Source organism: Mastacembelus armatus, chromosome 21 (assembly GCF_900324485.2).
Source record: "Mastacembelus armatus chromosome 21, fMasArm1.2, whole genome shotgun sequence".
Taxonomy (NCBI): domain Eukaryota; kingdom Metazoa; phylum Chordata; class Actinopteri; order Synbranchiformes; family Mastacembelidae; genus Mastacembelus; species Mastacembelus armatus.
Genome location: NC_046653.1, coordinates 27,561,095 through 27,575,728, shown reverse-complemented (window position 1 = coordinate 27,575,728; position 14,634 = coordinate 27,561,095). Strand labels below are relative to the sequence as shown.

The following is a 14,634-nucleotide window of genomic DNA, read 5'->3' as shown; positions in this document are numbered from 1 at the left end:
ATACACAGCTGGTTCTGACAGACTGGGTCCTAGCGGCATTTGGGCAGGGCAGCCAAGAAACACAGATCTGACTATCAGCCAAAGTGGACTAGGCCATGCCGAGGCAGGCATGTTGAACACAGCAGCCTTGTGTCTGGTCAGACCAGACCATAATAATAAAAAGTGTTGATCTAAGGGTTTGTCTCAAAGACACAGACCACCTGTGGTTGGCTCAGCTGGTTAAAAGTTTATGCCTCACATTTATATTCCCTGCACCTACAGCAACCAAGACCTGCTGCTTCAGCTGGTCCCTGCACCTGGACGGCACAAGATTACCTAAAACCTCAGCAGCCCAGGCCTCCACAGGGACACCTGAAAACATCGCTCACCTTTCTGGACCCGTTTCCAGGGTCCTTATGAATACCCACGTTGCTGACCCAATGTCTGAACTCAGTCCAACTTCAGTTTTTGAAGGAGGCAGCTTTTCTCTGAGGCCAAAGGCCCGAAGCTCTGTCCGACATGCGGCCACACCGCGGCCTTGTGTGCGTGTTTGTGCGTCACGCACCTGTAGTAGGCCCAGGTAGCGGGCTGAGGCGCTCATGAATGGACGAGGACTCCTCAAAGTGTCCTATCCTGAAGAAACGCTCGGTGACACAATCTGCGGGTCCGTTGTCATGCACGCGCACCGCGGCGTTCATGTGAATTATAGTGTGACTGCGGGTTCACCTGTTCGCTCATTTCTTCTTTGTTGTGTTAAATGCAGGTAGCTGTTACCTGGAACCAAACCACCGTGTTTGTACCGACGAAGAAGAGAAGCTGCGGTTCGGGCTGTTCGATCCTCCGGCGAACTCACCTGAGCACCTGGCGCTCACACTTTAAAAAAACACGCCCACTCCTTGTTGATGATTGGCTCACTGGTCTTCATAGGTCATTTCCTTTTCCGGCACAATAATCCGGTTATTAAATTCAGAAGAAAATACTACAAACCTTTACAGCAATATCGGATGGGAATAGGAAGTGCAGTAAATTGGTCTAGATAATATAGATCTAGTATCTACTGTAGTACTGGATGGAAATATCTCTAATGTCTCTAAAGGTGATGAAAAATAAATTATTATCTAAGTCCATATTGTTAATAAATATATTAATGGATATATTGTGAAGGGAAAGTGCTGATACATACAGACAGAGTCAGGGAAGACCAGTGCAATGAAATACTAGTTTGTGGCCACTGACATAAGATGATTGTTGTTGTTTTCTGAGTTTGGTTTGACAGGTGAGTTCTTCTTCACTGAGCTGCTGGTTGACGTTGCAGCTGCTCCTCAGGTTGATAAGGGACATTTTCTCTTCTCACCTGCAGTTTTGAATAATTATATGAACCAAAAGACAGAATTGAAAACAAACTTTATTAAACCACATAGGTTAAGACCTTATAGTGGTGGATTCATGCTGGAGTTTTATTCAGAAAAGTATAAGGTAAAGGTTTTTTTTTCATTTTATATTTTAGCAACAAAACATATGATTAGAATTTAAATTGTGTACAGAAACAAATCACCACCGTTCTTTCCTATGTAGAGTCAAATCCAGATATTACTATAATAAATTTAAACAGAAACAAACCCCCTCCGTGGGTTTTCATTCTTAAAGAATAACACCACAACAAAATGGAGACCAGCTCCGAGAAGAGGAAACAGAAGTGAGTTTCTCTGCCAGCAGAACCACGACTTCAGGTCGTTTTCCGTTTGCTTATTTCATCCTTTCTTGTCGTCAGGTGAAAAATCCCAGGAGTCCCGAAGAGAAAATTGAGCTTTGTAAGAATCAGCTGCGTTCACACTGCCAGGGCCTTATTTTTGGACATTAAGCTCTCAGATAATTACACAGGCACAGAAAAGTCTCTGAGTCTTTGGAATGAGCAGGTTTCCTGCATTAACTGGCTGTAAAATGTGAAACTAACAGGGACCATTTTTCTGCATAATGAGCAGCTTTATCTCAAACTTCGTGTCTGATTTTACCTACGTAAAGGTCTGAAAGCTGCTTTTACTGATGCTTCTTGCATTACCATCTAACGTGCATGCTGACATTAGCAATAAACACAGTGTGCAGCTCAGGTGCCGACCTGATGAGGGTCTGGTCAGGGTCAGTAAAGTTCATCTCAGTCCATCCAACAGTTGCTGCCAGTCCCTGTAGTCACACTCTCACCCGGCACATGTTACAGTATCAGTCAAATATTTGACTGTTTATCTTTCAGTCCTTCATGCTGGAGTTGACAGGCATCACAGCAAAGCTCCTTCGGGCAGTGTGAGTGCAGCCACGCCACTGTTCACATCTCAGGACCAGCCTGAACCAGGGAATTACTGGAAACCTCTGCAACGTCCCTCACTGGCTGAGGAACCTGGAGGGAGGAAGTGGAGGAGGGTGAGGAAGCAGCAGCGGAGGAGGAATGACTCTGGTCATTGTCTGGTGAGTCCTTTTCTCTCTGTTCGTCGGGCTCTCTGTTGACGTCTGGACTCAGTTCCTCCTCCAGCTGCAGTGCGTTGAAGCGCTCCACCACACAGTGCGCCGTCAGTCTGGCCTCAGGGTCGTGATCCCAGCACTCCGTGATGGTGGAGCAGAAGACACTCATGCCCTGCAGGACAGGAGGCTGCAGTTAGACCGAACACAAACCAGTGGAGCCTGGAAGGTGATGACTTTCTGACCAAATGTTCTGTGAACCCCAGTCTGGTTTACTTGGTTTAAATGTGTTCATTTATTGCGTTATACTGATCATTTATTAAAGCTTATCACAGCACGTTAGTATTTCCAGGTTTAAAGAGAAAGTCGTGCCTCTGACCTGGTGCTGTGTCCATGCTGAGGGGATGTCGGGCCGTCCTCGGTCTCTCAGGACCAGGTCTCTCATACTGTCCACACAGGGCTGCTCACAAACCTTGGAGCCAAATGCTGGTTCATAGCTCTTCACGTCTGCAGCAGCACACACATGCACACATCACCTTCACATGCTTTTCCATGAAAATAAAGGACAGGAAGACCAGAAAAGCTCCTACCTCCAATGACATGGCAGCGAGAGGCCATCTCCCAGAGGACCAGAGCCATGGAGTACACATCCATCTGTTTGAAGGCTTCCAGGTCCTCCAGGTTTACCCTGGATTCAAGTACCTCAGGAGCCATGTAGCGAGCTGTCCCCACCTGGCGGGATGAGACAGGGCAGAGCAGAACATCATGCAGCAGTTCTGCTTTATGACACCTGCGACTACTCGGTAGCAGCTCATCCTAGTTACCTGGCCACTGTTGGCGTAGTCGTCGACAGTAAGGGAGAGGTCCAGTCTTAGCGCCAGACCAAAGTCGCACAGGGCACACTCTGTCCGGCTCTTTACCACAATGTTACTGCTCTTCAGGTCCCGATGGGCAACCGGCACCTACAGCAGCACAGGCAACCAGCAAGAAGCACAGTGAACAAACTGACTTTGGTGATCCTCTGATTTCACCTGCCTCAAATGTTATCACACCATTAAATGACTGTTATCAGATTTACCTTTGGTACGCCGTTGGGTGTCGTGTCACTGTGGAGATGAGCTAACCCTTTAGCGATGCTGCCTGCCATGGCAACAAGCTCCTCCCAGCTCAGTATGTTTGCTGTGAGGAAGTCCTGCAGGTTCCCAAGGCTGTGATAGTCCAAAACCAGCCAGTACTTTCTGGGAGCCTGCCCAGGCGGACCTCGCTGTTCAGCTGCCAGGAATCGAACCACGTTGTCGTGCTCCAGCTTAGGGTCTGAAAAGATGGTGCACTCGTTCCTCCATGAGGCATATTCTACAGCTGGAAACACCTTCACTGCCACTGTTTCATAACTGTTACCTCCACCCTTCTCGCCCTGCAGCAGGCGTGCCCTCCACACTTCAGCAAAGCGCCCCTTCCCCACCAATACTTCCAGTTTGATAGGTAGTAGTTCAGCCAGTTGGCTCTGCCAGTCACTGATGACATCTCTACTGAAAGGTGGCACCTTGGCACTATATCCCTCCCTTCCAGATCCAGGACCAGTCACACCTCCTCCCCCATCCTCCCCTCGAGCCCCCAGACCCCCACACGGCAGGTCCAAAGCCTGATAGAGCTCTGGGGTGCGTTTGGTGGGCCAGTTGGGGCTTGCAGGAGGGTCTGGTTTATCAGGCTGGTGTGTCCGGTAGAAGTAGAAGGCGGTGATGGCGACTATGGCCACCAGGACCGGAGGAACCAAACTAACCACCACCACCGGGATGATGTCTTTACTCTGCAGCTTAGAGTAACCTGCAGGGAGAGAATACTGACATCCATCATCATCTGTCCATCATCATCTATCAATCATCATCCATCCATCCATCATCTGTCCATCCCTGCCTCCACCCGTCTGCTCACCATTGGCTCCCTTGTTGAAGATGAGTTTGTCGTTGCACTCGTGGTCTCCCTGGCAGCCACACACCATCATGACTCCATCCTCTGCAGGCTGAGGGACCATGTGACACTCTCTAGAGGTGAAGTTCAGCAGCAGGCCTGGGTCTACGCCCTCCAGAGGCAGACTGGGGTGGTGACACATGGTGTGCACTGTCATGGTGTCATTGGTCTTTCTCCTGAAAACACATTTGTCCGAGTAGATGTGTCATCAAACGCTACGTGATGTTTGACTTAACAAAGCAGATCCCTTTCCCCCGAGGGAGTAAAACCTCTAATTCTAATTTTTTCTAAATATCTAGTTCCCTTCAGACTTGTGCTGACGGGAACGTTTCACACTCAGGTGGTGACTTTTATACTAAAGTGACTCTGCTGATTTTTTCAGACGTAACATGTTCAACTGGTGTCAGATGAACTTTAACCTCACAATGTTTTTGAATTTACTGGAAAAAGGACTGGATTTAAAGAAGGTGGAATGCAGCAGACAGTCTGTGGCTGCAGGCCTATAGAGACCTCTGTGTTTTTTCTCTTCTCTTCGTGTCTGTCTTATCTCCCGCAGAAAGCTGGGAGGTTTGGGCCAGATGCCCTGCACAGGAAATGAGAGGGGCACAGCAAGGGGGGACGCAGCGTAACACTGCTATCCAAACAAAAGCACAAATCAGCAGAAACTTTCCAACCCTGAAGGAGACGATGCCAGTGGACTTAGTGAGGGTCTGAGGCTCCAAAGGCTCCTCCTGCTCTCTGATGTGAAAACCTACTGCGTGAGCCTTTCAGATCCAATAAGACAGAGAACAAACAGCAGCACGTTTTTTTCCTGCAACAGTAGTGAGTTGAGAGAAATGACTTCAGGATGTTTTATAATGCTGATCAGCAACACACTGAAGCAGCTTAGCTGTACTGTGGTGTGTCAGCACATGTCACTATTCCTGCATCTCCACAGGACAATAAAGACATGAAAACCGAGACAGACTAGACTGGAAGTCACTACAACAGTGCTGAGTGCAACTTTATTTTGCTATCACACAACTTTCTCATGATTTCACAAGTTTCTTGTGTCTTCTTGCTGCACCACACAGGATCCTTCAGAGTTTGCCTGAAAAAGGATCAAGACCAGCTGGTTGTTTCATTTGCACCAGAAGCAGACTGACGGTTTTCACGTCAGCCAGAATGAACCAAACGTCACAGCTGACATCCACCTTTTAACACCGCTTCTCAAAAAGTAAAGATAAGACCCCCTCTGGGAACCTGTACTGCAGCACTGAACATGGGCCTGTTTTACAAACCCTCCTGCTCCCATGTGGGTAAATGCACTTATTAAATATAAAGCCACAGCCCACTCACCATATGGCGATGCAGATCTCCTCGATGACGGCGCAGAAGGACGACAGGGTGCAGTTACTGATGCAGATGCTGTCCTTACACACCGGAGTGGACACCTCACACCACTTACACAGGTTGAAGCTCAGGTGGCTGAAAGACTGGACGACAACTGGACGACCTGTGGAGAAGGAGAGGCAGGGAAAAGATGAACTGCACCATGGCCTCCTAAAACTGTCCTCCAGAAGAAAAAATCACAAATAAGACTCAGCAGACTGCTATTCACTTCCACATAACACCCACAGTAAGACTCATGACACCCAAGACACCCACAGTGACACCCATGACACCCAAGACACCCACAGTGACACCCAAGACACCCACAGTGACACCCAAGACACCCACAGTGAGACCCATGACACCCAAGACACCCACAGTGAGACCCATGACACCCAAGACACCCACAGTGACACCCAAGACACCCACAGTGAACCCCATGACACCCAAGACACCCACAGTGAAACCCATGACACCCAAGACAGCCACAGTGACACCCAAGACACCCACAGTGACACCCAAGACACCCACAGTGAAACCCATGACACCCAAGACACCCACAGTGAAACCCATGACACCCAAGACACCCACAGTGACACCCAAGACACCCACAGTGAAACCCATGACACCCAAGACACCCACAGTGAGACCCATGACACCCAAGACACCCACAGTGACACCCAAGACACCCACAGTGAGACCCATGACACCCAAGACACCCACAGTGACACCCATGACACCCAAGACACCCACAGTGACACCCAAGACACCCACAGTGACACCCACAGTGAGACCCATGACACCCAAGACACCCACAGTGACACCCAAGACACCCACAGTGAGACCCATGACACCCAAGACACCAACAGTGACACCCATGACACCCAAGACACCCACAGTGACACCCAAGACACCCACAGTGACACCCAAGACACCCACAGTGACACCCATGACACCCAAGACACCCACAGTGACACCCAAGACACCCACAGTGAGACCTAACCTGGGTCTCTGACATGAAGAGTCAGAGGCAGCTCAGCTTCCAGTCTCTGTCACAGTTTAGACCATTACTCAGACCATGTTGGTTGATGCTGGCAAACTGCCTGTTAGTTACTCAAATAAAAGTGTGATAAAACCAAGTGGTCGTGGGTTGGCTGTGGACTGGGAGCTCTGACTCTGCTGTGGAGCAGGGTGTGTCCCTCTGCAGCTCATTAGCCAAAAACGGTTCCATGAAGCTCTCAGAGCAAAGAGCTGCTGCAAACTAACAACACACAGCTGTTTGTATTGTGTGTCTACGTTGCCTGTGTGTGTGTGTGTGTGTGTGTGTGTGTGTGTGTGTGTGTGTGTGTGTGTGAGCCTCTGCCACATCACATGTCCAGTGATCAGATCCTGATGACACAGAAATTAAAGTTCAATCAAAACACACACACATGTACTGGTCCCTCTATAGCTGTGAGGACCCTCTTTGACATAATGCCCCTGCTCTGACCCTGACCTGAACCTGGTTCTAGCCTGAACCCTAAAACTAGGTCTCACGTTCTCAAAGTGATGGCTTCAGACTAAAATGTGTGCACACAAACAGTGCTGGTTTTAATTACTGTAAGTGTTTTTCTTCTCCAGCATTTTCAGTTTTCTTCCTTTGTCTTCATGTCAGATTGAAAGAAACATCTGGAACAACTTCTGCAGCCTGTGTGTTTGTGAACTCTATGGCTACTGTCTTTGTGAGGACCAGTTTGACTTTTAGACCTTGATTGTGACACATTGTCTGGTCCTCCCAGCTTCTGTCCTGGCCTGTCTGAGGGTTCAGACCCGGTTTCAGGGTTCAGGTTAGAAACAGGTTTAGATGAGGGTTAAAGTGAAGGGGCTGGGCGATGAACTAGAGCAATAAGGGTCCTCACAAAGATAGGAGGACATTTATAGTAGCAGTATTTATAAGAGAGACTCTGCATGTGTGTAACAGTTGTGTTTTTGTGTGAAGCTGAGAGTGTGTGTGTGTCTCCAGGAAGAAACTGAAGCCAGAAGCGAGTTGCTTTCTGAGCCAAGTTAGCATCCAGCGCTCCACCCTCAAAGCCTCATGGGAATCCAAGTACTCCATGCTGCTCAGAGGAGGAGGCCCTCCCTATCAGATCTGCCGGTTTATTTTAAACACACACACATGCACACTGATTTATATGTGCACTCTCATGACTTCACGCCTACACACTGACGTTCCGGCTCAGTTTAAAGGAACAGGCACCTCTAAAACCGTGTGATGGTAGTGAGCATGCACACTGTCTCACAGTACACCTGCACATCATCCTGTACCTGAGATGCTTCCGCTCAGCTGATCAGACACACCAGGACTAACAATTCAAACAGTGACGGAAAGTAAGGAGAACAAAGAAACACGGCTGCTGGTCTGACACAGGGGTTCCTAATAAACCGACTCGGTCCGATACAGGGGTTCCTATGTGGAACCTGTGGAACCAGTTCTGTGATGAGTTTGAGTCCCTGTCTGGGAGCACCAGACACAACAGATATTTACTCTGGAGAGAAGTGCAGCACAGCAGTGTGTGTGCATGTGTGTGTGCGTGCATGTGTGTGTGTGTGTGTGTGTGTGTGTGTGTGTGTGCGTGTGATCACCATCACGTCACCTCCCTGCCATCAACAGCACAAATGAAATGCTCACACATACAGAAACAAACAAACTTTCTGTCAGTACCAGCCTCGCTCTTCTCCAGCTTCTTAAGACAGCACCAAACACAGTGTGTGTGTGTGTGTGTGTGTGTGTGTCCGACACACTCGCTCTTTGTTAGATGTGATATAATGAGCCGTCTATTAGTCACAGCCACTGCTCCTCTGTCAGGACGGAAAAACACCAGTTTGACCAGTTCACTCAGGTGTCAGGTCCAGTTCCGACTGGGAGGCCACAGGTTTTTCTTCTGTTGTGTTTTTATCAGTAACAGTCGACAAAGATTCAAAACAGAGACACAACAAGTGACGGCCGATGCAAAATGACTGAAATGACTTTGGTTCATCTTTGAGCTTTCAGGAAGAGACGACCCCCCACACTGGTTACAGGTACTAAACCAGGTCTGGTCCTCATGTCTTTACTGTACCTGCTTCCCTCAGGACAAACCTTGTCTCCACCTAGTACTGATCTTCATAAACCACTGATTCTCAGGATTCACTGGCTCTGAGCTGAATCCCCATCCATGTTTACCACAAACAACTGGAGCTGAGCTCTTGCAACATGAGCCGGGGAATCCAGAAACAGTCAGACCTGCAGCACGAGTCCAGCACTGGTCCCCCAGTTTGTTCCTGTTCTTTACTTTGCAGTAAAACTTTAAAGACTCTTCATGGCTCCTCTTTCTGTTTTCACTGATACTGGAACTGTCACAGCCCCAGGTAGCCCTAGGTAGGTCAAGGTAGCCCCAGGTAGGTCCAGGTGGCCCCAGACAGGTCCAGGTAGCTCCAGGAAGCCCCAGGTAGGTCCAGGAAGCCCCAGCTATGTCCAGGTAGCTCCAGATAGCTCCAGGAAGCACCAGGTAGGTCTGGGTAGCTCAGGTGTGTTATAATATGTCCGTGTACTGTGACATCCAACTGGTCCTCTTACATTAGTGCAGGTTTTTCAGGTGCTTTACCTGGTTCGGACTCTAAATATTCACTTTACACTGTGGGATTACTGCATCTACTTCTAAGTACTACTGCGACCACTGCTTAAAGTGGTCCAGACGACACAAGCCAGGAACAGAAATTACTCCTAACTTCAGTACTTTTACTGTGGTACTTTTACATGAAACTGAGAATAACTGTGTACTTTTACTGCTTATACTTGAATTGCTTTAAGCTGGTAATACTTGTATACAGTAGCCTACTTTTACTGTTGTTGCACACATTTGTAGTTTCATTGCAGTTACTTTAACTAGGCTACTAAATACCATAAATACTAGGTTATAAAACTCACAATACTTGTGTACTTTTACTGGTCACACTTTACATGAAGCTGGTAACACTTACGATAAGAACCTTTGACTGCAGTGTTTCTGCATTGTGGTGCTGGTACTTTTACCCCTCACCCCGGCCCTCCAAACCTCCAGAAACAGCCCCGAGGAGACAAGAGAAAACGCCCGGGGACCGAGCAGCACTCACAGGCCGTCAGCAGGACGAGGGTCCCGGTCCAAAAACTCCAGCACCAAGCCATCCTCCACGTTCAGCCAGAGACGCGCTCGGTCAGTCAGGGTCCGTCGGTCCGTCGGTCCGTCGCTCGATCCTCGGCCTCGGGCTCAGTCTCATGCATGCAGAGGAAGTCCAGATGTTTTTCATCCAGATGTGGTTTAGCTCCGCCCACCACCGCAGCCTCTGCGGCGCTGAGGAAAGTTTGTGTCCCGAGTCTGTGCGCTCAGTGTCGGTGAGCGATCACACCGGTGAAGTACTCGGACCACTTACTGTAGTAGAAATACCACAGTGTAAAATACTCAAGTAAAAGTCCTGCATTCAAAGTATTGATGCAGTAAAAGTCCGAAAGTATACAATACTTATATACTTCTAATTTGAAGTACTTTATATACCGTTGGGTAGCTGACGTCAACTACCTTATGTACTTCCAATTTGAAGTACTTTATATACCGTTGGGTAGCTGACGTTAACTACCTCATATACTTCTAATTTGAAGTACTTTATATACCGTTGGGTAGCTGACGTCAACTACCTTATGTACTTCTAATTTGAAGTACTTTATATACCGCCGGGTAGCTGACGTTAACTACCTTATGTACTTCTAATTTGAAGTACTTTATATACTGCCGGGTAGCTGACGTTAACTACCTTATGTACTTCTAATTTGAAGTACTTTATATACCGTTGGGTAGCTGACGTTAACTACCTCATATACTTCCAATTTGAAGTACTTTATATACCGTTGGGTAGCTGACGTTAACTACCTCATGTACTTCTAATTTGAAGTACTTTATATACCGCCGGGTAGCTGACGTTAACTACCTTATGTACTTCTAATTTGAAGTACTTTATATACCGCCGGGTAGCTGACGTTAACTACCTTATGTACTTCTAATTTGAAGTACTTTATATACCGCCGGGTAGCTGACGTTGACTACCTTATATACTTCTAATTTGAAGTACTTTATATACCGCTGGGTAGCTGACGTTAACTACCTTATGTACTTCCAATTTGAAGTACTTTATATACCGTTGGGTAGCTGACGTTAACTACCTTATGTACTTCTAATTTGAAGTACTTTATATACCGCCGGGTAGCTGACGTTAACTACCTTATGTACTTCTAATTTGAAGTACTTTATATACCGCCGGGTAGCTGACGTTAACTACCTTATGTACTTCTAATTTGAAGTACTTTATATACCGCCGGGTAGCTGACGTTAACTACCTTATGTACTTCTAATTTGAAGTACTTTATATACTCCTGGGTAGCTGACGTCAACTACCTTATATACTTCTAATTTGAAGTACTTTATATACTCCTGGGTAGCTGACGTTAACTACCTTATATACTCCTAATTTGAAGTACTTTATATACCGATGAATAAAGTTGATCATTTATAAACTATAGCTGTTGTTCTATCAGTTCTAACTATAACAGTCCACACTTCTCGCTGCAGTTCATCTGTCCATCTGCCAAAGACCAGAAATGTCAGATAGGAGAAGCTTTTATTCTGAAGGAACTGGGCCGGAAGCTGTGGTGTTGGACTCTGACCCCCCCTCACCAGCGGACCCACATCAGCTGCTCCGTGTCATTGCAGACATGAAGCGGAGGCTCCTGCTGGTCTCAAACTCCACCCTGCACGGCGGCGGGTACCTGGACCACTGTCAGACCCAGATCCAGGACTTTTTCGGAAAGTGAGTTCACTGCAGAGACAGTCCTTGCGAACTCCGTTGAAAAACTGTGTTTCTTAGTGTTTCCACGTCCATTAGGAAGCAAACCCGTCTCTAAGAGCTGACTCAGGACTTCCGCTATGCAGCAGAAGTTTTCTGGTAAAGTCCGGCTTAAAAACAGAAACTTATCATCAAAGTCTCAGTTCAGAAAAACAATCTTCAAGTTTGTAAGGCTCTAGCCCTAAGGTGGAAATGGTCATTATTAAATTCCCAGATTTTTCAATGGAGTTTGGGTAGAACGGCTTTAAATTGTAAGGTGAATAAAAAATGAAAGGTGTCACACTAAACACAAATAAGACGTGATCTAAAAAGCTGCTTGAATTAATTTGGTATTAAAAGTATGAACATGTCTGATAAGACTTGGTTATGGGCTAAAGTTCAGCCCTAAAACACTGAACTGTCTGTGAATATTGTGACTTAAAAAACGAATCTTAAATATGTGAAGTCAAGTTGGAGAAGGTTTGTGTTAAACTGTTAAAATGCCACATTTGTTAAGGGAGTCTGGTGATGAGAGCAGAATAAGGATTTCATTTATCAGAGCAGGTCCTTCTGTTGACTCTGTTTTCTGTGGGGCTCAGAGATGTGAAGAGGGTCCTGTTCGTTCCCTACGCGCTCCATGACAGAGACTCCTACACCAAAACTGCCAGGGACAAGTTCAGGACTCTGGGTAGGTGTGGACAGTGGGGAACTGGTGTGACAGGATCTGGACATTTCCCTGTGAGAAACTGTGATTGAAGGTGTTCGGCTCCTGCAGGTTATAATGTGGACAGTATCCACGAGGCCTCGGACCCCGTGGACGCCGTCAGGAAGGCTGAGGGCATTTTCATAGGTGAGGATTCTTCCTTCTATGCTTTCTTTCCTCATTTCCTGCTGTCTCAGTTTTGTGATGCGTTCACTAACGTGCGTTTCACAGGAGGAGGAAACACTTTCCGGCTGCTGAAGAGTCTTTATGACAACAAGGTGGTGACGGAGATCAGGAGGAGGGTGCTCGAGGTGACACGTGCTTCCAGACTGGTTATTGTGGCTGAGATAAAGGAGCAGCAGTGATAAGACAAAGTGAACTCTTGTCATTTTCTGAGAGTTGTCGTTTCCTCTGTGTCCCCCCAGGACGGGGTCCCCTACATGGGCTCCAGTGCCGGCACCAACGTGGCCACCATCAGCATCAGCACCACCAACGACATGCCCATCGTCTACCCTCCGTCCTTCTCTGCCATCGGCCTCGTTCCCTTCAACATCAACCCGCACTACCTGGACCCTGACCCCAACAGCCGCCACATGGGGGTGAGTCAGAAACCAGGATGTGGGTTCAGTGTCTGTCCTGAGCGTCTATGGAGGACGGCACCCTTTACTTCTTATCTGCACCGTGGTGCTGTGTGCAGATAAGATGCAGTAAAACGAAGCCGTGGTCTTTGTCCTGCTGTTTGAGGATGATGATGATGATGATGATGATGAAACTATACTTTGGGGGGGGGTTACCTGATTGGTCGACTGTTGACTGTGTCGGTGCTTTATGACTCAGATCAAAGACAAACAGGCCTCTAATCTCTGACCAAAGTCTGACTTGAATGTCTTAAACTCAATGAACAGCTGGTTTGGAAACGTGTAATAACAGGATTATAAAAACAGCACATGGATCAGCAGAGTCAGGACCATGATCCGATCCGGTTTGACTGTCGGGGGAAGTGAAAAGTGCAGAGGTCAACAAAGTACAGCACAGTGTCAGCAAAGAGACTCCCAGCTGTTCTCCCTGACAGCCTGAGCCTGACGTTTCCTGCGGTTTGAATCTTTATTGATCGATCGGATCCTCACCAATCACGGTGCGGCTCAGAGGCAAAAAGGAAAACGAAGGCACCCAAAGGTTTCTCACCTGAACAGAAGCTGCTGCCACTGAAGAAGCTGCAGAGGAGCCGGTTTCTGTGAGCGTTCGTCTTTAACCTGCTGTTTCTGCACCACAGGAGACCAGAGAGCAGAGGATCCGTCAGTACCACGAGGAGCCTGATACTCCATGTGTCCTGGTGAGACGCAACCACCGTGCACACAGGTCACACTGCACCTATAGGTGCCAAACTATCTCACCTGGTTCATTTTGTTCCTGTGCTCCAAATAAGGTGCTTAGGAGACACTGACCAGTGTCCCCAGAGTGAGACAGGGCTGGGTCATAATACGTCTGTTGTTCTGAGTTAATACATTTTAGTTCCATCAGAGGAAAATGGCTCAGGCCTGCAGGTTTATACAAAAACAGACGTTTGAATTAACACCAGTTTTCACAGCGTCAGCCATTACAGCACAGGCTGCTCCTCTCAGCCACGAGTCTTCACTGTCGCTTTGTTCAGGGCCTGAAGGAGGGGTCCATGCTGCGGGTGGAGGGACACAGAGCCACGCTGCTGGGAACCACCAAGGCCAGACTCTTCTCCAGGTCAGAACACAGACAACACACCAGTGACACCAGTAACCAGCAGGGGTCACTCCTGGTTTGAGCTGTTGTGTGTTTTAGGGGACAGACCTCGGTGGAGTACGACCCGGGCAGCGACCTGAGCTTCCTGCTGACAGACGCACACTGACCAATCACAGGCTCTGACCCGACCACCACGTGAGACGTCACATCGCGGTTCTGCTCTAATCAGAATAAAGAAGTTAAAGCAAATCAGTGTGTTGGTGGTGAGCTGTATTTTTTTTAAAGAACTAACCACATTCCCATCAGCCTCTGCTGCATTTCGCACATCACAGGCAAGTCTGGGTAAGCTCCTGCAGACGACCAAAGTGCCCAATGAGGCTCCAGGTGTTTTGACTACATCAGCAGTGACGCCAGCTGCCACACTGAGTCACACAGCAGAAAAGCTCCAAAAGCTCAAGCTCCATAAATGTTTTTAAGCTCGACTGAGGTGGAGAAGTTCAGGCATCAATAAGAACAAAATGTGGCAGGTCACCGTAAAACTGATCTGGTGACTTGGAGGTGGAGAGCAGAAAATGAGA

At 47.8% G+C, this 14,634-nt stretch overlaps 2 protein-coding genes across 2 annotated transcripts; one reads left to right on the top strand and one right to left on the bottom strand.

The window, feature by feature from the left end:
• Positions 1–1,428: 1,428 nt before the first annotated feature.
• Positions 1,429–10,155, bottom strand: tgfbr2l (transforming growth factor beta receptor-like). Its single transcript, XM_026294637.1, has 8 exons — positions 9,901–10,155; positions 5,737–5,893; positions 4,363–4,574; positions 3,509–4,254; positions 3,255–3,392; positions 3,021–3,162; positions 2,810–2,937; positions 1,429–2,605 (listed from the first exon to the last, which is right to left on the bottom strand). The coding sequence occupies exons 1-8, from the start codon at positions 9,950–9,952 to the stop codon at positions 2,300–2,302; spliced, it is 1,881 nt and encodes a 626-aa protein (XP_026150422.1). The 5' UTR covers positions 9,953–10,155; the 3' UTR covers positions 1,429–2,299.
• A 1,326-nt stretch (positions 10,156–11,481) lies between these two features.
• LOC113123553 (alpha-aspartyl dipeptidase) lies at positions 11,482–14,308 on the top strand. Its single transcript, XM_026295729.1, has 8 exons — positions 11,482–11,625; positions 12,240–12,328; positions 12,416–12,490; positions 12,575–12,654; positions 12,769–12,942; positions 13,617–13,676; positions 13,995–14,077; positions 14,156–14,308. Exons 1-8 carry the CDS (start codon positions 11,531–11,533, stop codon positions 14,220–14,222), a joined length of 723 nt encoding a protein of 240 aa, XP_026151514.1. The 5' UTR covers positions 11,482–11,530; the 3' UTR covers positions 14,223–14,308.
• Positions 14,309–14,634: the final 326 nt, after the last annotated feature.